The sequence below is a fragment of the Notamacropus eugenii genome, chromosome 1 (assembly GCF_028372415.1).
Source record: "Notamacropus eugenii isolate mMacEug1 chromosome 1, mMacEug1.pri_v2, whole genome shotgun sequence".
Classification (NCBI taxonomy): Eukaryota; Metazoa; Chordata; class Mammalia; order Diprotodontia; family Macropodidae; genus Notamacropus; species Notamacropus eugenii.
Genome location: NC_092872.1, coordinates 218,803,461 through 218,830,457, shown reverse-complemented (window position 1 = coordinate 218,830,457; position 26,997 = coordinate 218,803,461). Strand labels below are relative to the sequence as shown.

Genomic DNA, 26,997 nt, shown 5'->3' with positions numbered 1-26,997 from the left:
TGCCCAGGACCTAACAAGTACTCATTGCATATAGAAAACACCTGCTTAATAAATGTGTGTTGAATTAAGATTTTATTTCCTTTCTCATTATTTTTTCCCTGCCTGTTTACTTTAGCTGCTCCTAATAAAGATTCTTCTAGAGACAGGTCCATGCAGTTGGCAGGCGTCTCTCTTGCTCAGTGCTAAATTAGCTCCACTGACCAGATCCTACTTTATGGTGTGCATTAGGGAGCACATCATTCTCCTGGATCTAGCCACTCTGAACTTCTATACTCAGGGGCCTGGGAGCAACTCCCCTCATAAGGGCAACTTCAGCAGTGAGCCCTCCCACAAAAGACAGTCATGATAAACAACCATGGTAACTCTCTGAAACTTTTACCTTTTATAGGGCACTCCAAGCATAAACAAAGTTAATGCCACCTTATAAACCCTAGCCTTCTCCATTCCCAGTCTGGGTCTGTAAGTTAAATTCACAGCCCAAACTACTAAAAGTTATGTACCTTCCTTCCCTCTCCTTCCAGTCCCCAGCCTCCAACACTGAAAACTTCAAAGGCAACAGCTGATATAAGAAAAGAGACAGGGAAGGAACAAAAGATGGAAAAGAGGATTCTTAGGGCACTGTTCTGATCACCAGGGGGCATTGCAGGATTGAGAGTTACAGTTGCACTCCATTAAAGGACCATTGGCCAATTCATAGTTCAACACACAGTAGTATCATTTCCCTGCTCTAACTGTTTGTTGCTGCTTTGGCTCAGACATCAGTTTTTACTTTCCCATGTTCTCATATCTCCCTTCGAAGTTTCATAATTTCCTTCTTGTTGGCTACATGGGTAACTAAATCCCCTCTAATTTTTCTGCTAAAGGTACTCTTTCCATAGTCAGTGGGTTAAAGGGTTCTAACTGGATCATATAGATGATGAAGATGATGACGATCTTATGTTGATGGTGATGGTGGTGATGATGATGGAAGCATGGTGTTTTGCATAGAAAACCGTCCTTGGAACCAGGGAGATCTGGGTGCGAGTGTCATCTCAAACATCTAACAACTCTGTGATTCTGGGAAAATCACCTAACTTCTCAGTGCTCTAGGTCAGTAGTATGAAACTCAAATAGAAATGGAGGACATTGAACCATATATAAGGATCCCTGGGGGTCACATCTTGACTTAGTTTTAAGAGGTGATATTACTATGTTTCTATTTATTTTGTTAAATTTTTCTCAACTACATTTTAATCTGATTCAGGCTACACTCATTGGCAGAGTGTTTCAACCTCTGCTCTAGATACCAGGCTAAGACTGATGTTACAGAGGAGATGTCAACTTGTATTGGCAGGATTGCCCTCACCTGAGTTTCCTATACCAATGAAATCATGGGTCCAGTTCCTATCCTATTACTATTCATTACTACTACTACTACTAAAAATGACTCATGCTTATATAGCACTTTAAGGATCCCCCTCACAACAATCCTATAAGGTATATGCTATTATAATCCTGATTTTATGGAAGAGGAAATCCAGAATCTGAGAGTTAAGTGTTGTGGCCATGGTCCTACATCTAGTATGAGTTTTAGGAAATCATCTGAAAGATTTGTTCTTCTATTCTATTTTGAGTTTCCAAGAGAACAGCCCCTATAAATCTGAAGAGCTTATCTATTCTAACCCCTCATTTTAAACATGAGGAAGCTGAGGCCCAGTGAATTGTGACTGCAAAATGACACACACAGGAAGGGAGAGACAGGATTTGAACCCAGCTGCACTGACTCAAATGTGCAACATTAACCCATGAAGCTTTTGTTTTGTCAACCAATGATAGTATTCTATAGACTAGAAAGGTCAGAAAAACAAGGCTAACAAGGAAAGGAAAGCCAAGACAAACTAGAAATAAGGTTCCCAGTCTAGGTTATGCATATCCCCAAGGGTCATATGAAGCTTGTCAAGGGGAGGGACAAGGGAATTTGGGGCAAATACTTATTCTATTGAAATGAATCTATTTTATTTCTTATGTGAGTAAGCATAGTAAACTCTAGAATTTATTTCCTCTTCTATTAAATAGAGAATTCAGGGAAGTTTAAGGTACAGGAAACCAAGGGATAAAGGGACTGAAAATGATTGACAACTTGAGTTAGAAAATAGTAAGAAAGTATCAGATGACTCTTCAGTTGGTTCAAGTTGGCTGTCCTTAATGAATTACATCCCTGAATAATAGCCTCGTGGTATCTTTAAAGAATTTAGGAATACAGGAGAGATATTATTGAACTGGAACTAAGAATTGTGGCAATTAGAAAAAGGGAAAGAAGCCAGGTCCTTCTAACTATGAGCTAGTAAGTTTGCTGTTGATTCCTGGCAAAGTTCTAAACCACAGTCCTAAAGTATTGATTTTGGAGCATTTGGAAAGGAAATCCTGCTTACTAGTAGTCTATGTGTTTCATCAAGAGCAAGTCATGTCTGACTAAACTGGTTTTGTTGGCAGGATTAGTAGATGGGTAGGTTAGGAAAATACTACAGATACGGTATTGTGAGACAGTTGATAAAATTTCCCATGGTATCATTGTGGAAAAGTTATTGTTGAAAATTTGAAGAACTATGGACTAGATCAGTGCTTCTTAAACTGTGAGTTGACACCCCATTTGGGCCAAAATAAATTTGGCCACAGTAAAAGATTTCTGAACGTGCAACTACCAAAAAATTATTTAAAAATCAAATGTGTAGTGAATCCGATGTATTTCTGGCAGCGCCTGCCCATGTTCCATCACACAGTTTCACTGCAGTCTTGGTTCTGAACACAAAGGATGTTTACTTTGTGTTGTATATGCTCTCAGGCCACATAATGCCAGCAAACACTGCAGAAATGTGAAGAAGGAGTCGAGAGTGGAAACAGTTTAAGAAGCCCTGGATTAGATGACAGTATAGTTAGTCTCAAAACTGAGTGATGTTTTGATCCAACTATCTTTGAGTATATAAGTAATGATTAGTGAACTAATGACTATCAATCTAGAGGGGGATCTTCAGTGGTATGCTACAAAACTGTGATCAGCTTTGTTCTGTCAGATTTTTTGTCACCTATTTGAATATAGATATATATTCTAAGAGGCTGAGGGATCATCCTTACTTCATGTATTTAAAATAACAGAAATGACTGACTCAGCATGTGCATTTGTGAGTGTCTTTGTCTGTGGGTGTACATGTTACTAGCAGATAGGATTTCATCAATGGAAATGACATTTTAAAAGAAGCGTTCTTCTCTACTTTGCCACTACACCCTAAAAATCACATTATGTTTTCATCTGACGTGCATCTGAGATCTTCCATACATTCTGTCTCTTGCATCAGAATGTGTGCTCCTTGAGAGCAGGGATATATTTTTACCCCTAACACTTAGCACAGTGTTTTGTACATAGTAAGTGTTTAATGAATGCTTCATTCAGACCACATTTGGAATGCTATATTTTGTTCTGGGTATCACCCTTTAGAACAGATATTGGCTACCTGGAGTATAGCAGAGAAGGCAAATCATTATGCTGATGAGAATGGGAAAAAGGCCATATAAAAATCTTTTTAAAAGAACTGAAAATATTTAGCCTAGATGATGAAAAAAATTAGGGGGCACATAATAGTCTTCTCCAAGTCTTTGAAGGATGCTTTTGTGGGAGTGGAAGTAGATATTCCCCTTAGTTCCAACAAAGGCCAGAATTATGACCAATAGGTCAAAGTTACCAAGAGGCAGATATTGACACAACATAAGAAAAATGTTTCCTAACCACTACACCTGTGCAGACATAAGATCTGCTGTGTGGAGCAGCAATAAGTTCCCCATTAATAGTGATCTTTGGTGGGGGCTGAATGACCATGTCAATGATATTATGGGGGGATTCCTACTACAGATGTAAGAATGGACTCAATGACATCTGGGCTCTCTTCCAATTCTACCTACCATTCTGTAGTCCTTTCCTAAAAATCTCAGGAAGCTAATGACAATAGCTCTGGTTAGAGAGCGTATTATATGTTTTGGGATCTTTTTGTCCATCAGATGTGGAAGGGTTTTTTCTTCCTCACAGGGTGTGTGTACTGAACAAGGTACAGAGAAAGTAGAACTGTAGGTGGGGCTGGAGATAACCACAAGCATTTCTACCCATTCCAGGGACTAAACAGGAAATATCTAAGCAGAGGAAACAATGGCTAATGTATATTGGCTTGCAGGGGGAAAATTTAAACAGTGGAAGCCAGATAGGGCTCATGAAAATGATAGAGGCTCACAGTATTCAGTGTTATAAGTTGTTTTCACCTTATATTTTTGCATTTGTGTTTACAGGTGGTCATCTTTGCTATGGGAGATATTAGGAGCATATGTTGTCTTTTGTCTCTTCCCAGTCGATTTTCAGTTGAGTCATGGTGCTTTTTAATGTGAGCAAATAAAATGTCCCTAGGAGAGGTCAGTGACCTGTATCCCAGATTCACCCTAGAACTGACTATCAGACTATATGTGCTGTGCTCACTTCCCAAAGCTATGCCCCACTTGGAAGCTCTGCAGTGTCATACCAAAACTGTGATTTTTGTCCTTGATATTTATCCTTTGGGCAGACAGGTTACCAAGATTGACCACATCTGCTCTTTATCAATTTGGTAATAACTTAAATCAGATATTACAATATGTTTGGGATCTGGTTTGGCTAAAAACTTTAAAAGTATTAAATTCAGAGTATTTCTTGTTAGAAGACATCACCAAATTTTAAAAGATCAATCTGGAACATGTTTTAACCACCTATGAGATACATTAGAAAGTCTGATTTTAGCACTGAATTATAGTCTTCCACTAAAGTCCTATTCAAATACCTAACATTGGCATGGAGGTGTGTCTGCAGCTCTGTATTGGCTACTCCAGTAGAATATAAACTCAGGGAACGTCCTAACAACCTGGCAAACTTTTGACTATGTGTCCAGCAATGAGCTCTAGGACTGTTTATTTTTCCAGGGACCAATCTAGCTTCATAAAAGGAAACTCAGGACCAGAAGGTTGGTCACCAAGGGATGAGGTTTTAGGGAGATAGGAAAGGGATGACTGCAGCACTTAAATAGCTTGTGACAGCTGGGACATACATTACTATGAGTCATTAAGAGATTCTGGTGGCAGCCAATAAAGCAGAAGTTAATTAGTAATTCTAATAATTTTATTTTGGTAGAGGCAAACATACAAATAGCAGAGTAGGTCATATTTTATTATATCCTTGATTTATTTACTAATCACACTGGAAGTAAGGCTACCTATCCACTGGATCTAAAGCAATCCTAAGTGGACACCACCATTTACCTGGTAGGAGCTGTCCAAGTTATAGACATAGAGCCTGTACATGAGTGTTGGACATCTCTCTGTCTTGTTTCTCAATTCTTTCTAGTAATCCTAGGAAGATAATAATAATGACAATAGCTTACATCTATACTGGGGTTTAAGGTTTATCTAGAGAGTACTTTGTGACATTATGTCCCTTGATTCTCACAACTACTCTATGATAGGTCATTATTATCTTAATTTTTCAGGTGAGGAAACTGAAATTCCATAGATGTGAAGAGAGGGAAAAGGAAAAGAAATAAGTCTTAATTAAGTGCCTACTGTGTTCCAGGAACTTTAAGAATATTAGCTCATTTGATCTTCATGACAACCCTGTGAGACAGGTCTTATCATTATCTCCATTTTACAGTTGAGGAAACTGATGCAGACAGAGTTTAAGTAACTTGCCCAGGATCATACAGCTAGTAAGTATCAAAGTAAAATTTGAACTCAAGTCTTTCTCACTCCAGACCTGCCACTCTAAGCAATGCACCACCTAAATGACTGAAAAGACTTCCCTAGGATCACAGAGCTAACAAGCATCTGAGAAGAAATTTGAACTCATCTTCTCAATTCCAGGGGCATCTGGGAGCAAGGCAGTGGATAGAGCATGGGGCTTGGAGTCAGGAAAACCTGAATTCAAATCCTGCCTCAGGTGCTTACTAGTTAAGTGACCCTGGACAAGTCACTGAATCCTGTTTACCTCAGTTTCCTCACCTGTAAAATGAGCTGAAGAAGGAAAAGGCAAAGCCCTCTGTGCCAAGAAAACCTCAAATGGGGTCATGAAGAGTCAGAGACAACTGAAACAACTCAGCAACAAAAGCAACCTCTTGATTCCAATTCTAATAGTCAAGATACATTTAGCAAATGTGGATCAAAGAATAAAAATTCTCGAATTTATTGCTATGGTCCTGTACCCTTCTCTGAGCTCTAGGTATTTGATAAGAAGTATCCCAGATGAAGGAAGGGAGGGAGGGAGGGAGAAGGGGAGAGAGAGAGAGGGAGAGAGAGAGAGAGAGAGACGGAGAGACAGAGAGAGAGACAGAGACAGAGAGACAGAGACAGAGAGACAGACAGAGAGACAGAGACAGACAGAGACAGAGAGAGAGAGAGAGAGAGAGAGAGAGAGAGAGAGAGAGAGAGAGAGAGAGAGAGAGAGAGAGAGAATGCATTTATAGGGAAAATGTGTAGATGAAGTCCCGATTTCAAGTTATCTTGTAACATCTCCTATGCAGCAGATGGGATCCAATATGACTTATCGATGAAAGGTCTTCACACTTTATTTTAAACAACTAAATGAAGGAGGAATTTACTCAGCCTAGTTTTTAAAGTCTTTTAAAATGGCTGTGATATTAAAAACATGCAATCATTTGTGTAGGTATGGCAAAGGATCAATATGGTATAATGGAATAGATAATTTATTTAGAAGCAGCTACAGTTTTTTTCTTCCTGGTATACACTGTTTCCTGAGGACCTTCCTAGTTTTAGACTTAGGGGCAAGTTCACTATTAACTTTCAGAGATTGTTTTGCTCAGAGTGCAAGTTGTGTGGTGTATGTTTGTGTTCAAGGTACTCATCTCCAGGTAGACCCTCTAACAACCAATCATAAATCTCCTAAATTGAAAGTTCACATTAATTCCTCTCTGCTCCTCTCTGTCCTCTACAACTCATTAAATTAAGATTAATATTTTAGCATTTTACATCTGGCATCATATCATATGTGACTTAAGAATGACTATTTTTAAAATAATGCCTGTGTTCCCATAAATCACACCATTCCTCACCCCAATCTCCACCTTTCTACCTCTTTCCCTGAGAAATTCCCCACATTACTGTTGTTTCTAGAAAGGACATGTCCATGGACTATCTATTGCTCTATGATGTCTCAGACTGTAACTCCCTTCCCAGGCCACCATTCTATAGTGCAGTGTTCCCCATTAATGTTAGCTTCTTGAGAGCAGAGATTATTTCCTATCTTTGTATTACCAGTACTTACCACAGAGCTTATAAAATATTTATTGTTTTTCTTTCAATCATTCATTCACTACCTGGTTTAGTCTGAAAGATAGAAATTAATGTAATCAGAGTTCTTTTTCTAGATTAGGGCTTCTTAAACTTTTTGCACTTGTGACCTCTTGTGTTTTGGCATCATTCATGGCATTACATGGTCTGAGAGAAGTGCAAAGTATGCATGCTTTGTGTTAAGAATCAAGGATGCAGTAAAATTGTGCAAGGCAACAACTTCTGGAAAGCACTGCCAGAAATACCTCGGATTCATTACACATTTGATTTTTAATTAATTTTTGGTCATTATGTGTTCAGAAACCTTTTGCTGGTGTCAAATTTTTCATGACCCTAAGAAGCACTATTCTAGATGACACCAACATTTCACTTTATTGCTAAGGTACTAATGATATATCATTTAGTAGCATATTCTTTTCTGGTGCTCAAAACCATGTAGACACCAAACACATTGTCTTGATGTCAATCTGATTCTTTGAGTGTCATTTTTGGAGTAATTTTTGGAAATTAAGTGTTGATGTTTTATAACCAGGAAATACCCAAAGACACACAGAATGTGGCATAAATATATCAGTCTCTGGATAGGGAAGGGAACTAGATCTCTGATTTCCTTGAAATTAGGAACTCTTCAAGGCAGATCAGCATCTTCCCTACTTGTTTTAGAAGGTCTCCCAAAACAAAGGTGTCAAATACACCAGTCAGATTTTACGTGTCATGGTGTATCTGAATCATGGACTTCTGAGCTCCTCAGTTTCTGTTTTGGGAGGAGATGGGGCAGGAAGTAGAGAAAGGAGAGCAGGATAAACTGGGTATGGGTTGTAGTGAGAGTATCTTGACCATTCTCACCACTTTACAGGTGCAACAATAGAAGTATTAGATATAAAGTGATAGACAGGTTTATATTTCTCTACACTAGATCACAAATGCTGATTAAACTGAATTAAAGTGAACCTCAGAAGAACTAAATCTAATGCCATATAGAATAAAATTTCTATTCCTAATGCTTTATTCATTTACATATGCTTGTGTGGGGGCAGGTAGGTAGCACAGAGGATAGAGCACCATGCCTGAAGTCAGGAACACTCATCTTCGTAAGTTCAAATCTGGCCTCAAACACTTACTAGCTGTATGACCCTGAGTAAGTCACTTAACCCTGCTTACCTCAGTTTAGTCATCTGTAAAATAAGCTGGTGAAGGAATAGCAAACCACTTCAGTATCTTTGCCAAGAAAACCCCAAATGGGATCACAAAGAGTCAGACATGGCTGAAATGATTCAACAACAACACTGATTCAAAAGCCACTTTGTCAATGTGAGTTTGTTTTTCAACTTTTCTAGCAATGAAACTTGAACTCAGCTCAACAGAATGATCAGTTCTTTGAAATGCCCAGACTCAGCTTCCATTTCTCTGTACCTTAGTTAGCGAGGGGAGACTAAAGTCTATGACCCAAATTGAATGTATGAAATTTTCTGCCAAACCTGACCTGTTTTTGCTCTTTATCACTCTATTTCTATTGTTAATAAGCCTATTAGTTTTTCCAGGACTAAAACCTGGGAGTCATTAGTGAGTCTTCTCTCTTACCTTTCCACACACAGTTCCAAGTTGATTTTTGCCTTTGTTATATCTTTCACATTTATTCCCTCCTTTCTCTTTCTATTTCAACTAACCTAATTCAATCTAAGCAAATTTTCAACTAACTCAGTCCTAATTGTGGTAGCTAGACTTGAGGAACTTCAATTTTAGGGAAACAAAATATGAGAATTTGTTGGGGGTGTAAGCTCAGTTCCATGTGGACAGTCTCGGGCAGGTAAAAGTGAGGACTTCTAAACCTTAGAGTTCTCATGAGGCCCCCCAGGGAACAGCTGGGAATTGAGGTGTGAGACCGGGCTATCTCGTGCATTTCCGCCTCTTCCTGTGGGAAACGTGCTGGGAGAGAGCATCCCCGCCCTCGAGATTGGCCCGGGTCTGAGCACACCTATTGTTGTCTAACAGGCACGGTATTCAGGTGCAAACTATGCGGCGGGAGAGCTTAAGTAGGGTCAGGAAAGCCTGAAGGGCTCTTAGCGCTGAGGGGCCCTTAGAGGACAGAAGGCCCCTCTTCCCTCTCTCCTTTCTTCGTTCTTCCCTCTCCCCTCTCTCCCCCTCTTCCATTCTCCCATTCTCCCACTTCCAATCTCTTACTGTAAGATCTTTGCCTCCTTGGGAGATTTCTCTCTCTCCTAAGAGTTCCCCCTGCACATGTAACCAAGACCCTGAATAAAGCCTAACCCTTGTTCGACTCTGGAAAGTCTCTTCTCTCATACGTTTATCCGGTTTGGCCAGCTGAAGACCTGCGATAGGTAAGGTAAGACTCGGGTAGCCCTTAGGCCTCTAGGGCTGGCAAGAATTAATGTGAAAAACACGAATAGGAAGCACAAATCTTCATGCTGTTTTCCAATAATCAGCTTGGTTATCTTTGGGGCCCTCCTTGTTGGCTACTGTTAGGGTATAGGATTTCTGGGTCATTTCTGTCTTTCTGTTTTCAGTGCTGAATACAGTGCCTACCTAGAATATAGCAAGCTCCTTACAAATGTTCCATGATTAAATGATTGATTATTTAATCTCTATCTTGAGAGCATGGGGAAAAAAAACTGTGGGGAAAAGCAAGTAAGGGATTTATCCATCCATAGTTAGCAAGTCTTAGTTCAAATTAGGTTTCAAACTGAAGCATCTGTTTCCCAGTTATGCTTCTCTTTGTATAAATGAATTCCAATGTTTCATCTTCTCATGGAAGTCCAAGAAGCTATCCTTGATTTAGGAATCATCACCTTTTGCCTGGATTATGTAACAATTATCCTCCTAAATGCTATTTCTTTCTCCAGTCTCCTCTCTGCAATTTATCCTATACATATTACCAAAGTTATTTTCCTAATGTGAGTGACAAGGCGTGATCAACATTGTTGCCATCATATGCCACTGAAGCTATTTCATTGACAGTGACCAGTAAGAGACTGTCCTATAGTGAAGCAATCTCCATAGATATTTGAGACCAGCGATTTCGGCTAATCTGGCTCTGATACAGTTACAGTACATATGCAGAAAGTTACTCATCACTTCCATCCTATCCTCAAACACCTTCAATGGCTTTTTATTCCCTAAGACATAATATATAAATATTGGTACACAGTTTAATTAATGATAAAATGCCTACTAAGCGCAGAGAGCTATGCTGGGGATGGGGATGTTTTGATATAAAGGAATCCCTACCTTCCAGGAATTTACATTCTATTGGAAGAGGGAAGTTCTCACATTATAATCTTATTCTACTTTAGTTTCTCATTACTTCTACCCACATACTTCTAACCAGACTAGACTATTCACCATCACAGAATCATTGGATCTTAAAAGGATCTTCTGAGATCACCTGGTCCCTAGTTCGATCCTTTTCCAAATTGTGAATCCCCAACAAATACTCATCCACCTTCTGACTGAAGATCTCTGGCGACAAAGGATTCACTTTCTTAGAAGGTTGTCTTCTTTCTTTTGGGACAACTCCATTAAATTCCTTCTCTGATATATTATCATGGCCTGTGTGCTCTAAGGTTCTCCAAGTATATGCCATTACAATATGTGTATCCTATCAAAGTCCTACTAAACCAGAAATGCTTGAAATGTGAACCTGGAAATAGGCATATGGCTTTCTTCTGAGGATCAACCTACCTATGCGTGGAAAGCCAGAAGACTGGCTACCATGAAACTATTTACTGAGGTACATGTGGTAGGTTGTGATTGGCATTGGTATAGAAAGTATCTTTGTGAATAAAATAAATTATCTTTTAAACTGTTAAAGTGTTGATTAGAAGTTATATTGCTATTTGAAAAGCAATACACTGGGAAGAATTCTGGGAAAATGACAGAATAGATCAGAAATGTTCAGCTTTCCAAATTTCCCGCATAAAAAACACAGAGCATGAACTTGGAGAAGCAGAAATAAATACAGGATAAAGCAGTTGTCCTTTTAAGACAATGTGAGAAGACCCCAGGAAAAACCAAATTCCAGGGATGGAGATTCTGTCTGTGAAGTGCAAACACCTCCAGGCCAACTTTGCAAAATCAACAAATAACAAGCCCTGGGGGCAGGTGCATTGAGAGGCAACCTCAGCCTTAGAAATTTTCATCTCATGGACAGTGTCAGATTGTTTGATTAGGAGAAGATTGAGAGACCTTCCACTGTAGAGGGAATCCAAGCACAGCTGTGCTGACCAGAGGTGTCCAAGCTGTGGCTACTGAGAGGAGGAACTAGCATACACCTGGAGTGGGCAGTAGCAGAGGGGCAGGGACCCTGCTGACTGTGGGCACTTGTAGGAGAGCAGAGTCCTTGGTTTCAGTTTCAGGGAGGAGAGGACAGCTAAAGTTTGCAGCCACCAGAGGGAATGCAGGGAGCAAGATCATTTGTGGGACAGTGGGGCTGGGTCTCAGGAGGAAAACTTATAGGAATATCATAGCCAAGTTTCAAAACTTCCAGGTTAAGGAGGAAATATTGGAATCAACAGAAAAAAAAAATTTGAATATCATGGAGGTGCAATAAGGACAAGTTAATACATTGAAGGACCATAGGTCCTGGAATACTATATTTCATAGAGCAAAAGAGCTGGGATTACAACCAATGGTAACTTACCCAGCAAAATTAAGTATATTCTTGAATAGGGAAAAAATGGAATTTAGGAAACTGAAAGACTTCCAGGTTTTTGTGACAAAACCCCCAGAATTTAAAGGGAAAATGTGATATGTAACATCCATGAGAAATGTAAGATAAACATTAAAGACCAATTATAATGTACTCAATAAGGTCAAAGTGTTTACTTATATGTGAAAACATCAGCAGTTCTCTTATGACTGTCAACATTGTTCGGATAATTAGAAAAAAGTCTTGGACTGAGCTGACTATGATGGGGAGATTCTTAAAAAAAACTGTGTAGGGAGAGATAAAAAAGAGTAATTATCTTATACAAGTGAGGCATAAAAGGAAAAATTGATACAGAAGAAGCTAGGAGGAGGAGGGCAGGTAGTGCTGGAACCTTACTCTCATTGGGAGTGGCTTAAAGAGGGAATAACATCTATATCTAGAAGGGTATAAAAGTCTTCTAAATTCAGAAAGAAATGAGATAAGGACTCTTAGAGGGATGGGTAAGTTAAGGAATAGGAGGGCAAGGTAGAGGGTAGAAGTAAAGCAGAGGAGTGAGGAGGGACAGGGAAAATAGGCTGAGGATAGTGAGGAAAAATAGGAAAGAGGAAAATACACAAGTAATTGTAGCTTAGAATTTGAATGTGATGAATTTGTTCATAAAACAGAAATGGATAGCAAATTAAAAATTTGAATTTGATAATATGTTGCTTTCAGAAAACATTATAAAAGTGAGATTCGCACACAAAGATAAAATAAAGGGCAAGGATAGAATTTACTGGTTAAAAAAGCAGTGGTAGTAATCATGCTCTCAGACAAAGTTAGATTTGAAATAGACTTAATCAAAAAGAAAAAAATAGAGAAACTATATTATGTGTCAGAGATATTATTCGATATTGTTTTATATCATTTAAAATAACTAGTAAGTATAACATACCTGAGTATATATCTACCAAAACAGACGTAGGAACTATCTGAACTTTTTATATGAATATTTTTATACAAATAAAATCGGATCTAAATAATTGAAGTAATATTTAATTGTTCATATGTAAGGCCAATATAATTTTTAAAATGACAATTTTACCTAACTAGTCTATTTATTCAATATCATCCCAATTAAATTACTTTAAAAATTATCTTACTGAGTTACAAAAAAAAAAATAGGAAAGTTCATTTGGAAGAACAAAAGGTCAGGAACTTCAAAGAAACCAGGGGAAAGAAAAGATGTAAAGGAAGTAGATTTAGAAGTATCAGACCTTAAACTATATTAAAAAGAGAGAGCACTGTTGAAGGGTAGAATGGAGAATCTCAATTATTTTAAAATAAAATTTTCTTGTATAAATAAAATCTATGTAGCCAAGAATAGAAGGAATGCAGAAAATTGGAGGAAAATTTTCATAGACAGTCTCTCAGATAGGATGTAATTGGGTTGGGATATTTCTGTGGTACAGGAAATGATAAGCTGGTTGATTTAGCAAAACCTGGAAAGACTTGGACTTATGAAAGGAGGTGCCTCATCTTCAGAGAAACAGATGACAGGTGGAAAAAAGCATAGAACAGTCTAACATATGTGTATGAATGTACATGTGTATTATATTGTGTGTGTGTGTGTGTGTGTGTGTGTAGCCATATGTAGTTGTAGCCTTCTCTTGGGGGTAGGAAAGAGGGGGAAAAATAAAGTAAAAAGTGCACAGCAGAGAACAAAAGAAAACCAACAAGGGAACAAAGAAAAAGTGGGCAACTTTGAAAACAATGTGTATTTATTACATAGGTATTTAGTATATAGATTTTCTTGAAATATTATATTACATAGTATTATATAGGTTTTCATAAAATGGAAATCTATCTATCTATCACTCCTCTCTTATGTTCTGCTGTGTACATGGCATTATTTTTTCTTTTCTCATTTTGTATTTAAGTTTAAAATAAATTTTTAAATTTACAAAAAAAAAAAGAAAAAAATTGACACCTCCTGGATTCTAGATCTGTATACATAGCCTTCCCTTCAGAGTTTGATTTTTTTCATTTATTTTTATTCTCTGGATCTCAGTTTCATCATCTATAACAAGAGGAGTTTTGGCTTAGATGATCTCTGAGGTCGTTTCCAGGTTTAAATCCCTGTGATCCTAAGAGTTCCAACTGACCTTAAAATATGTACAGAATGAAAGAGATGTCAAATAGCCAAGTATTAATATGGAAGATGATAATATAGGCAGTATACAAGAAGACATTAGAAGAAAAATATGGTTGGGTTACTAAATCTTTTAGAATTGAGTAGAAACCTGTTGGGATTGACCGTCCCCCATACCCAGCCAGGAAACAGGAAAGCAGAGCCCTGTGAAAGTTATCATTCAAAAGTAAGAGACAGCAGTGACTTTTTCTGGTAGCCCCAAGGGGCAAACAAAGCTATCAGACTGTAAGGACTAAGATGTCTTCTAGATACACTCCATACCCAGGGATATACTTTGAGAATTCAGGGCAAGGACCTTACCATGGAATAACACACGCCTATTCTATTAATGCTTTATTCCTTGTCCATACTTATGGAATTGGGAGGATTTTGCCTTCTGAATTTACTCTTCCAAGAGTTAAGAAGGTGTGATCAACATTATTGCCATCACACATCACTAAGGCAAGGTCATCAATAGTGAGGAAGAAGACAGGTAAGGAGTTGTTCCACCGTGGAGCAATTTTTCCCAGTACTTAAGACCAGACCTCAGTTACTCTGGTCCTGATGCAGTTACAGCTCATGTGCAGAGCCTACTGCCCCACTGATTTAGCTTGGCTTTTTTATTCATCCTTACTGTTCTTTTCCGTGTCTGTGTCCCAGGAGGCTTAAAGTATTCAGCCAGATTTTAAATAATTAATTTGATGAATCAAGAAATAGAAAAGTCTTTGAGCAGCATCTTTGTAGATATTTTACATTTAATGGCCATTAGAATTAGGAAGGATAAACAAATTTTAAACTAGCTCAGTACTAATCTTGGTAGCTGGGCTTTGAGGAACTTTGATTTTAGGTAAACAAAAATGTTGAAAACACAAAAAGGGACTCATTTGTATCTTCATGTGGCTTTCACATAACCAGCATATGAAATTATCTTTGTGACTCTCCTCTTGTTGGATACAGTGATTCTTATCTTTTCCCTTTTTCCTTCTCTTTCCCTAACTCTTCAACCTCAGGTAACATTCCAGATCCCCAAACTGTTACAATTTGGCAGATATCCAAGTGTAAATGAGGTTTCTCCAGCCCATAAGACCTTGGAAAGACTTTGTTACTGGAGTCTGGATGTCCAAGTATTTAAGCATTTCCCTGATATGAGCAAGAGGGGAAGATACCTTGAAGAGAGTTAGCCAAGAAGGGTCTCAAATGAATCTGATGAGGGTCTCTCCCACTTGTTCCCTGTACCTGGACAGAATCTAGGTCTATAGGCCTTGCCTCTTTTTTCAAGAGCTCCAACTCTTAGCATAGTGCCTGACACATAGCAGGCACTTAATAAAAATTGAATTGAATTTCTGGGTCTTGGGTCCTGTCACGAAGAGCTTGTTTCATTTTCAGATTGGGTAGGAAGAAAGGCAATGGAGAAGGTTAATTAATATACGCACACTCACTCACTCACACACACACACACACACACACACACACACACACACACACACCCCCTAGGGTTCTCATATTCCTGCCATATTCATATGATTTGTAAACATAATATCTCCCCAATGGAGAAGATTCATAATCTTTGCCATATGTGATTATCTATGAATATATACCTTATACACCTTTTACATGCTAAAGGCATCTAAAAGAATTTAAAATTTTCATTTGGGATGCAGATGATTTGATTCAGTACGATAAGAATTTGCGGAGTGCCCAGAGAGGGGTGTGCTGGAGGCAATGCATACTGGCTATTGAGAGCTGATTGTTAAATGTTTAGTGTGATTATTAATACTTTGGAAATCAGCAAATGCTGCAAATCAGGGATTGAATTATTGTTTTGTTGATTTCTAGACTTAGGAAAGTAGTGAAAAACTATTGGTAATACAGTTAAGCTTAAAAGTGTGGAACATTTTCCCCCGGAAAGCTGGTTGTTAGACATTTTCCAGTACACTGCTGTTTTTAGCTGTCAGGTATAGTAAGGGATAAGATGCTTAGGTGCACCTGGGGCCAAAGTTGGCCAGGTGAAACTTTTCCAACTGCATGAACACTAGGATTTTTTTTTTCCTGTCTGGTAACTCTGTGGCAGGAAAAATATTACAGACATGTAATTGAGATGAAGGTGTTAGGAAATATGACAGTGATATTTTCAATTCCCGACACTTTTACTCCACATATTTATTAAGAAAAGCTTAATCTCACCACTTTCATAAATAGAACTTAACAACAGGCGTTTAAGGATAATCTTGCTGCTTTGTTAGCTTACTAGCTTATTAACAGAGACACTAGTATCTAGTGATTTGAATATTAAGTAGATTCCAGATATAGGCAGAAGGATTAAGAACATTCTCTCTCAACTGAAGAAATCCTTATGTTACATGGATAGATTATCCCTAGAGTCTCTTATTTTCATGTATTCATTGTGGGGGGGGGCGGTGCTCAGACTTACAATTTCAGTGGCTAGGGAACTCCTGGTGTAGAAACTTACTACAGGCTTTTGGAAAATTAAATCATCAAAGATTATAAAGGTAGAGCTAGAAGGGACCTCAGAGGTTATCTGGTCCAGTCTCCTCATTTTGCGAAGGAGGAAACTGAGGGCCAAGGAGCCTTGACCAAGTTCACACAGGTATTAACCAGAAGACAGCAGTAATGACATCTGAACCCTTCTTAAACAGTCACGGGCAGCTAAGTGGCACAGTGGATAGAGTATTGGGTTTAAAGTCAGGAAGGTGTGAGTTCTAATCCAGTCTCAGATACATACTAGCTGGGTGACCCTGGGCAAGTTACTTAACCTTCTTTGCCTCAGTTTCCTCATCTGAAAAATGAGCTGGAAAAGAAAATGGCAAAGCACACCAGTATCTTTGCCAAGAAAATCCCAAATGGGGTCCCAAAGAATAGGACAGGACTGAACAACAACAAATGCATACAGTCACAGCTGGCTACAGCAGAGTTCAGGTCTTCATGATTCCTAGGCCAACATTCCACTTGATGCTTTTGTCTGTTCCATAATAACTGACACACACATTCCACTCAGTAAACACTATCTTATTTCATTCCCATAACAATTCTTTCAGAGTAGTCTATATATTATTGTATCAATTTTATAGATCAGGAAATTGAGGCTCAGGTAAATTGAGTGGCTTGCTCATAGGCACCAAGTTATTAAAAGTCAGAGGCTAAATTAGAACCCAGTTTCCAACTCCAACTCCAGCACTGTATCTACCATGGAGCAAAACCAAAAATTAATCATAAATTTAGATCCAGAAGGGGCCCCAGGAAGCTGAATGATTTGTCCAAGATCACAAAGATGGTAAGCATTAGAAATAAGATTCGAACCCAAGTCCTCAGACTTGAAAGTCAGAACATTTTCCACCCCACAACATGGAACTTCACATAGACACTGGGGAAAAATTGCAAGACTTGTATTTTTTTCTTCCTACCTGACCTGAATTGCCTCTGTGTAGTATGATTTCTTAAGATTCATTTGGACTAAAAATCCCTTACATTTCTATGCAAACAGTAATTGCTCAGGAGAGTTCCTGAGTTTCTTGAGACTAGCCTGGAAAGGAGAGCCCTGAATGAATCACAACATAATAAGCCCCACACTATTCTCTTATGTTGCTTTCATTCTAGACATACCTGGGCATTTAAGCACATTTCCAAATAATTTTAAACACCACGCCAATGCTTATTAGAGTTCCAGAAAGGAAACAGGGTTGAAACTACACGATCACCTTGGATTGCCCACACCCTTGATTTAGAACCTTCTGAAGAGCTTATCAAGCTGTTGGAAAAGCTGACTTTGGATCCCAGAGTCCCCCTCAATCCCCCAATAAACCGCTTTATCCTTGGGCTGAGATGCCATTACTGGCCTTCTCTTGCATAGGTTGGCCTCTGAATAATGAATTAGCTTTTGTCTGGGATTTGCCAAGAAAACTCAGAGGGAGAAGAGGTCAGGGTGCATTTGAGCTTCAATTGCTTGGCAGTTCTAAAATTGCAGGCTCGAAACTAGAGGCACACCTTCAAACTGTGATTTAGGAAAGGGTAAAATCAAAAGTAACTACCGTCTGCCAGCACCCATGAATAAACCACCCACATGTGCACTCTCTCTCTCTTTCTATCTATCTTTCTCACATACACACTCTTTCACTCTCTTCTCTCACACACACACCCTCACTTTCACTCTTTCACACAGATACACAGTCTCTCTCTCTCTCTCATAAACACACACAGACACAGATACACACATACACACTGAAAAAGAAAAATGAACTTACTCACTTACAGTCTGAATTCTTCAGTGGACTCGGAAACTTTGTCACTAGGCAACAGGGAGCCTGGGTCCTTGGAGATTATTACCATAATGTTTTGAGTCTAACCTGCAAGTTTAAACAAGAACCAGAGGGGTTACTGTTTGGTGAGCCTGCAAACCTTGGGAAAATGCAACAGTGGATTGTGAAACTATTTTAGGCTGGTTCCACAGGCAGAGGAATTTGTTGGTGAGACAGAGCATCAAGAAAACCCCCTCCTCACTGCCCTCTCCCTTCGTGCCTGACCACGCTTTGCAGCACACTTAGCTCATTTTTCTAGGGCAGAGCTTTATCATGTATATTTCTGACCATACCCCATTTGTGACAACTATCATCTTTTCAAGAAAATGTATCTGCAAATTAACTAACAACAACAAAAAAATACTAAAAATCACTATGCAGTATTACTGCAATAAAATGTAAGCTCTTGAAAAAAATTAATAATAAAAGTAAAAATCACTATACACAATAAGTCCAGTCTGTTAGTACTTGTGTTCTTACTATTTGATTGTGATTTTCTCGAATTTTAAAATTCAGCCTGGAGTGACCATTCCTGGTAGGAAAGCGACCAGAGTTGGGGGCCTCTTTGGAAATCCTCTGTTTCAAAGCAAGGAGTGAATATGTTTCTACTCAAATCAATGAACATTAAAGTGGGGACCACTATGCTTGCAGAAAGTTGGTTATAACTGGAAGATTCAATTTAATTCAACAGCCATTTATATTAAGCACCTTCCTAAGTAGTAGGAATTTAAACAAAGGCAAAATACATTTAAGAATCTTGAGCATTATATAGTATTTTTTTCTTATAAGATTGCGACTAACACAATAAATATGTATCTTAATAATGTAGTTAGATCTGGGTAAAACGCATTTTTGATAAGCCTATGAGGCTGCATAACAGTTTGAGATTTTGGTCTCTCTGAAGGCAAGTTAGTGTCAACCACTTGGGATGGAAGAAACAGTGGCTCCTGGCTGCAAAGTTAACACCCTAACCCCAGCCCTTGGTTCAATTCACAAACATGCACATAAGAAGATGGATGGTCTAATGAAATCCACCACCTTTACTATGCGGTGAAGGGAAGAGAGAGAGAGGAGAGAGAGAGAAGAAGAGACAGACAGGAACAGAGAAAGACAGAGAGAGGATAGAGGGAGTGGGGAGGGAAGGAGAGAGAGAGACACACAGAGAGAAAGATACAGCTAGAGATATTAATAAAAATAGTTACAGAGATAGATATATAAATACCAATATAGGATAGACGTAGATTGAGATATATGTACATATGTATATATACATATAATATATATCTTCACATATACATATAATATATCTTCAAACATGCATATATATAGATATGTTATATACATTCACATATATAGTATTGGAATTGTATATATATTGGAGTATGTATGTATATATATGCATACATATATTGGAATTATAAGGTTTTATTATCAACTTGGTTTACAAAGGACAGTGAACTTTATTTTTAATTATGGTCTGTGTTTATTCAATACCTTTAGGATTGTATACCCATAGTATTTAGTATCTATGATCTTTTAGTCCTAGAACCTAACGTACTTAGTCAACTTTTATTAGCCTTTGTCCTTTCGTGTCTAAACTGGGTAATTAGCCAAAGTTACTTTATATATTTAGCAAATATGAAAATACATTCATTATCCCTATAGGGCTCAAGCACATAACAAACTGTGAAGGTAACCATAGGTTTGAATTTTACAAAGTGCAAAAGTCTCTGGGCTTAAAGTTAGAGGTCCTAGGTTCAAATCACGCTCTGCTAACTGACTAATACTGTGACCTTGGAGAAGTCACCCAACCTCTGTAGAGTCAGCGTCCTCCTGTATAAAATGGGGAAGGGATGAGCTCTATGACTTCTAAGCTCCCTTACTGCTCTAACTCTATGGTCCTATGATCCATCTTCAGAACTTTCTTGAAATAACAACAACAGGAATAACATTGACCACATCAGAGGCATCCTGCCACAGTAGCTAGGGTCAGAACCTTAGACATAAGAAGACCTAGGCTAAGTCCATCTTTGACACATGGTGATTGTGATTCTAGGGAAGGTACTTGTCATAGGATGTCATGTCACTTTATCAGATGCAAAGCCAAGGTAAATCTATAATGGCAGATGTTTCCTTACTGGTTCTTCTTGATACCAATGAATTTCTGTATTATTGATAATGAGCTTACATTTATATAAGCTTTGAGTTTTGCCTGGTGCTTTGCATAGATTTTCTCATCAGATTCCCAGACAAACTTGTGAGGTAGGTGCTATTATTATCTCCATTTTATGGATGAGGAGACTGAGGTTCAGAAAAGTTAAATGACTCACCCAAGGTTGAATAGCGAATAAGTACCTGAGCCAGGATTTGAACTCAGATATTCATCAATTATCAAATGAGATAACATATGGAGGGTATTACAGAAGCCTTAAAGTGCCCTATAAAATGTTATTGCTTTCCTGACTCCAAATTTGGTGTTCTATTTGCTCTGGAGCATATGATGGTACAGGATCATTTTCTAGGTCTGCTGAGAAACTACTGGTTTCATCTCTGCAGGGTGAGGAAGTAGAAAGAACAGTTGCAGAATTCTCCTAGAATCCCTTGAGCTTTTTCCCAATTGCTTTGCCATCTTTGGGACTTACCTAGGTCAAATGTGGTTTCCCTCTGGTACCAACAGATTTGGACTAAGCTTTTGGGACTACTTCAGTCCATTGTCACATTGCAGGGATGTACCCAAATAGCCTTGAGTCTTTCTGGACTGAGAGAATGCAGGCTAGAACCAAACTTTATATTTTATCACAAAAAGTTTGTGTATGTGTATATGTGTGTGTGTGTGTGTGTGTGTGTGTGTGTGTGTGTAATGAACTGTACAGATACTTGGAGATTATGGATTGACTTGTTTCCCAAGTCCACAGCCCTAGATAAGGTAAGATCTGGAAACTCCATCCTTACTAGACCTGCTCTCTGTCCCTTATAGATAGACCTAGAGTGAATGTCTTGGTCATATTCCATGCTCCCATTTATTCCTGATGAGGAATGGTGGGCACCACAGTTTTCAAATCAGCAAACTGTACCATTTCTAAAAGACATAGCTGACATACTTAGCAAACATTATGCCATGAAGGTGGGCAGAATTGTTAGTACTTTGTTAGTACTTAGATAACAAAATCAGGATCCAAATGGATTTCTGTAGGGTGGAATGATGGGTCAAATTCAGTAAAATGGCATTTAATAGAAATAAATTTAAATTCCTAACATGGATTTTTAAATCAACTGAACACCTACAGCATGAGGAGATATGAATTGACAGCAGTTATATGAAAATGACCTGAAAGTTTTAATTGACTGAAAACTCAGTAGGAGTCAAGAGAGTAACGCAGTAGTCAAAAACACTAATGTGGTCATAGGTTGCATGAATAGGGCTCAAACACATAAACTGGGAGTGTGACCATAGGATTAAATTTCACATTGGGTCCAAAATCTCCATTTTTTTTTGCTTTGCTTGGACTATCTCTAAGGATGTGTCCTGGTCTAGGCATCACATTTTAGGACATGGAAAAGAACCTATATGCCTCAGCCCTCTTTCTGGTTTAAAATCCTCAGTCTTAGGGTGAACAATGAATGTGCACTTCCAACAGCCAAAGCAGAGACATGTGACCTGTGAGGGCATTCTAAAATTAACGGATCAACACTTTAAGGAACAGGGGAATACAATATTAGAAAAGTATTATGGAATATTGAGAAATTTCCCCAAAAAAGTCCTGTCCTCTCCCACCTCCATGTCATGATATTCTCTATCCCTTTTGAATTCCTTCTCAATTGCTGCCTTTCTGGAAAGCATCCTTGACCCTCCCCCCATCATTAATGATGCTGCCTCTCAACCCTCATATAACATTTTGTTTGAACTCCTAAAACACTTATCACAATATTATTGTATGTTTTAGCTTTGGATGTTTGTGCCTTATCCTTCTAGAGGAGTGGAGTTCCAGTTCCATGAATGTAGAGAATGACTGTGACATTATCTACATTTTGTGTCTCCTCTGAGTGACTAGCATAGAGCTCTGTATATAATAGGTGCTTAATAAAAAATGTATTCAATTGTTTGTTGTTCAAAGAATATTAGTGGACCTGGGGAGGAACTACAAACAAGAAAAGGGTTAGATAGTGAAAAGTTTCCAGTGGACAGCCAGCCAGCCAGCAGGATGGGGACATTGGGTATCTGGAGTGGATGATTAAAGGACAGGGATGGATGAGGTATCCAAAAAACTTAAAAAGAAATACATATACTTCATCTACTTGGTAATTTTACCTAGCACTGGCCTAGAAAAGTGACTTCTTTCCCAGGTATGTTTGCTTTGGACTAAATAATAATAGTGGCTTCTTGATGGAGAGAAGAGCTGGTTTCCATATCTGCTACAGAGGCAAGAAGCCAGGCCTGAGGCAGCTGCATAAAAAAAATTATGAGTGGAATGGGAAAAACATCTCAGATATAAGCAGTTTAAAGGGAAAATATTTATTTGGGAGCTAAGATCCCAGGAAATAGGTTTCCAAACAAAGGTTCTCTAAGTTAGAGACAGCTCAGAGTCATGGAAAGAGGGCCAGAGTCAGATAATCAATTATCATCCATTTGACCCTGACCAAATGACCTTGCTCTCTGGTCGCTCTTCTGTAAAATGAGGGTGGAAGATAGGAGATGATCTCCAAGGTCCCCTTTAGAACTAATGTCCTGTGGTTCTGAATCATGTAGAACTTAAAATACACAATGTTCTATAGTTCTGTGTGTGAGATGAGATGGTAGAGGGAAAAGCCACGAGAAGGGGGAAAGGGAGATGAGTTAATATGCTTTATTTCTAGAAAAATGTCTTCATTTAAAATCTTAATTTTTTTCCAGAATTTTCATGAGTAATCTGTACAAGTCCTATAGTATTTACTTTGTATCAAAATATTGCTACAAATAATAGTGTTTTTTCTCTTTAAAAATAATCACTCACTTCCGTAGCTCTGTTTCTTAGCTCAGCCAGTGAATGGTAGTGGAAGGTCTGGTCCTTTAGCAACAGCTCATGGTGGAGAAAAGACTGAAAAATGAGGAGATGGAAAATGGATCCACCATATATTATGCCTGACATTATGACATGTTTGTAAGTCACAAAGGAAGAGATAATTCCAGGGTCATTTTAAATGATCGGGGTGGCAGAGCAGTAGTAGCCTTATGTGGATCCTATTAGCAAAATACCGCCTCCATTTTACTAGATTATACATTTTCTTTATCCTTTCTCCTCCTAACAGTCAGCCTTGAAGAAAGATGACATCAACACCTTCTGTACTTGTCCAAGGGAAAGTCTTACTAGGACCTCTGCTTCCTAGAACAGAAGGTGTTGGGAATACAGGCTGCAACAGAGAATCACGAACCTCTGGGTCAGAAAACTGCAATTGTACACTCAGATTTTTGAAAGCTCAGGCTTTTCCCCCTTTCATTGCCTCAGTTTCATTTTCTGAAAAACCAAAGGAGCCAAATATTTAATCTTTCTCATAGGGATTCCACGAAGTACAATTCATCATAAAGTATGTTACTCTGGGGATTTAAAAAAAGAGCTATGCAAATGCTAAATAAAAATAGACTGATTTAATAATTCTATTTGGAAACCAAAATCATTGAATCTCAAAGCCAATGGAAGAAATGAATGAAATATAGTGAGCAGTAATAAGTGTCTGGGTTGATTTTCCGCCCTGTATGATATCCCATTTCCTCATGGCCTCGCCTTTTGCATGCAAGGCAGAATCTCAGACTAAGAATAGATTGTTTTTCCCTATCAGAAAGGAAAGGAGTTGTTATTTGTGTGAATGGTTGCTATAAACTCATTCTATAATGCTAGGTCATAAACACCACACCAAATAAATAAAGCCTTAGATGGGCTAAGAGTTACTACCTACATTCCCTGAGACAGGCAGAGATTTGCCTTGGGTTTGGTCACTGTGTTCAAAAGAACAGATTAGATTGATTGACAGCTGCTCAGACAAACTTGAGTTTCCTTAAGAACCTGAAATATCATACACACACTCACACACTCACACACACATGCATATACACATATTTGTATATGTATATCTATATATATGCATACATGTATATATATACACATATGTCTATGTGTGTATAGACATATGTGCGTGGAGTGGGGGAGAGAGAGTTAGAGGCAGCTTAATGTAGCGAATGGTCTCTATTCACTCAATCAACCTCAGAACAAGAAGGTTCATGTCTCATCCCTGACTTATATAGGCTGTATGAACCTGGGCAAGTCACTTAGCGTCTAAGTGCTCAAAGCAGCCATGAGATGCAGAGAAGATGCTGGTATGTACTGCTACAAGGAGTGCCCCTAGAATAGTGAAATTTCAGATCCAGTCCCCATCTCATAGAGACAAAGTTATGCAAAAGACTCAGGGAAATAGAGCATGGTAAAGTGGAAAGAGCTCTGAGTATGGAATCAAGAGAGTGTTGGTAATGATTTTGTTGCTGAAATTACTTGTCTGTGTGACTTAGATTCTGTTTCCTCATCTGTAAACAGGGGATAATCATACTTGTAACATTTACCTCATGAAGTGATCAGGAGGATCAAATAAGTTTGTATTCATATCATGTTTTGCAATTTTTAAATGTATATTTGTGTATATATATACACATACACACATATATATACATACACACATACACATTTATTATTATTATTGCTAGGATTTCCTGCTACTGATTCGGGAAAATATGTAAGGTAATGGCAAAGGGAAACAATATCCTCATTTCTGGTGTTTCTCAAGTGCCAGGCCTAGAGGCCTGAGGGCTACCCGAGTCTTCCCTTACCTCACCTCCCGAGGTCTTCGGTTGGCCAAACCGGATGCTCGTATGAGAGAAAGGATGTTCCAGAGTCGAACAAGGGTTGAGCTTTATTTCAGGGTCTAGTTACAAGTGCAGGGGAATTCTTCCTTAGGAGGGAGCGAAGAATCTCCCAAGGAGGCAAAGATCTTACAATAAGAGATTGGAAGTAGAAGTGTAAGTGGGGAGAGAGGGGGAGGGGAGAGAAGAGAGAGGAAAAGCGGAGCCTTGTTGTCCTGTCCGCTCCGTGCCCCTCCGCCCAAGAGAACTTTCAGGCTTTCCTAATCCTACTTAAACTCTCCAGCAGCATAGTTTGCATCTGAATACCGTGCTGTTAGATAACAATAGTGTGCCCAGATCCGGGACAATCTCGAGGGCGGGGAGAGCTCTCTCCCATCACGTTTCTCACGGGAAGAGGCGGAAATACACGAGATAGCTCAGTTCACCTCGATTCCCAGTCGTTTCCTAGGGGGTCTCGTGAGAACTCTAAGATTTAGAAGTTCCCACCTTTACCTGCCCGAGACTGTCCACCTGGAATTGAGCTTCCATCCCCAGCACTCAAGGACCTCTCTCATACCCATGATTGTCATTATCTGGAATCATTTGGCAGTGGAGTCCACCCAAAGAAGGATTACTTTGGTGGGATGGGATGGGGTTGGGAGGTTTCGGGTGTTTTATGAGTATAAATATAGGAAGAAGATACAGAGAAATGAAGGTCACAGATGATCCCCTCACACATTCTCAGCCATTCTGACTGTGCTTGGTCTTTGCCACAGTTGGCTCTGACAATGTAAACAGGCCTGATTATGGAAATCCTCATTGTTGGAGCCTCCAAATACCGCTGAAGCGTGAGTTCCTTGGTCATGTGCTCCTTGTTGCCTTCCTGAGTGCTTTAATGGTTACCGTCAACCTTTTTGTTTCCTACAGGAAAAGCATTGGATCAGAGAAGACTATGTTGCAGAAGTGGCAGGTATGATTATTCAAAAGAAGAAAAAAAATCTATGGTTGGGGAATTTATATTGGGAAATAATAGTTCAATCTCCAACAAGGAAAAGAAAAAGTCTAAGTACTTAGCTGCAAGGAAACCATGTGTTCTTTTTGTTTATTTTAACTTTTGATGAAATGAAACATGACTCCTAAAAGCCTTTATCTGAGCTCTAAAATCCATGGGCACTAGACTTGAGCAATAAGATGGGAATTCAGATCTCTGCTCCTCAACTTATTACCTATCAATGACCTTGAACAGATCCTTTCTTCACTGTGGCCCAGAGTCACATAGTAAATTTCTGAGTCTGAATATGAACTCAGAAAGATGAATCTTCCTGACTCTAGGCCTAGCACTCTATCCACTGCTCCAACTAGCTGTCCCATACATACGCTAAGAATATTCTAATCTTCCCCAACACCAGGGACTCCCTATTCTTCCTCCTTCCCCTAATAATGTCTTCTTTCTCCTCCCCTCTCCTCCCCTCTCCTCTCTTTTCCCTCCCCTCTCTTTCCCTTCCCTTCCCTTCCTTGAGTTCAAATCCAGGTTCAGACATTTACTAAACTATGTGACCCTGGGAAAGTCACTTAACTCTGCCTGGCTCAACTTCTCATCTATAAAATGAACTGGAAAAGGAAATGGCAAGCCATT

General features: G+C 38.8%; 2 protein-coding genes across 10 annotated transcripts in view; one reads left to right on the top strand and one right to left on the bottom strand.

The window, feature by feature from the left end:
• The window catches only part of LRRC18 (leucine rich repeat containing 18), a 36,343-nt gene extending 12,754 nt beyond the window's left edge, over positions 1-23,589 (bottom strand). For 2 of the 6 annotated variants that reach the window (XM_072627619.1, XM_072627627.1), the window contains exons 1-2: positions 23,488-23,589; positions 18,443-18,544 (exon numbers count right to left, since the gene is read on the bottom strand). The gene's annotated coding sequence lies outside the window, so the exon portion shown is untranslated. The remainder of the gene's footprint in view (positions 1-18,442; positions 18,545-23,487) is intronic. The other 4 variants (XM_072627612.1, XM_072627634.1, XM_072627603.1 and 1 more) reach the window with 2 other exon arrangements.
• Positions 1-26,997, top strand: part of WDFY4 (WDFY family member 4) — a 382,372-nt gene that overhangs the window by 282,463 nt on the left and 72,912 nt on the right. For all 4 annotated transcript variants that reach the window (XM_072627574.1, XM_072627546.1, XM_072627553.1 and 1 more), the window contains one exon: positions 26,289-26,331. In XM_072627574.1, the coding sequence (XP_072483675.1) occupies positions 26,289-26,331 (43 nt within the window). The remainder of the gene's footprint in view (positions 1-26,288; positions 26,332-26,997) is intronic.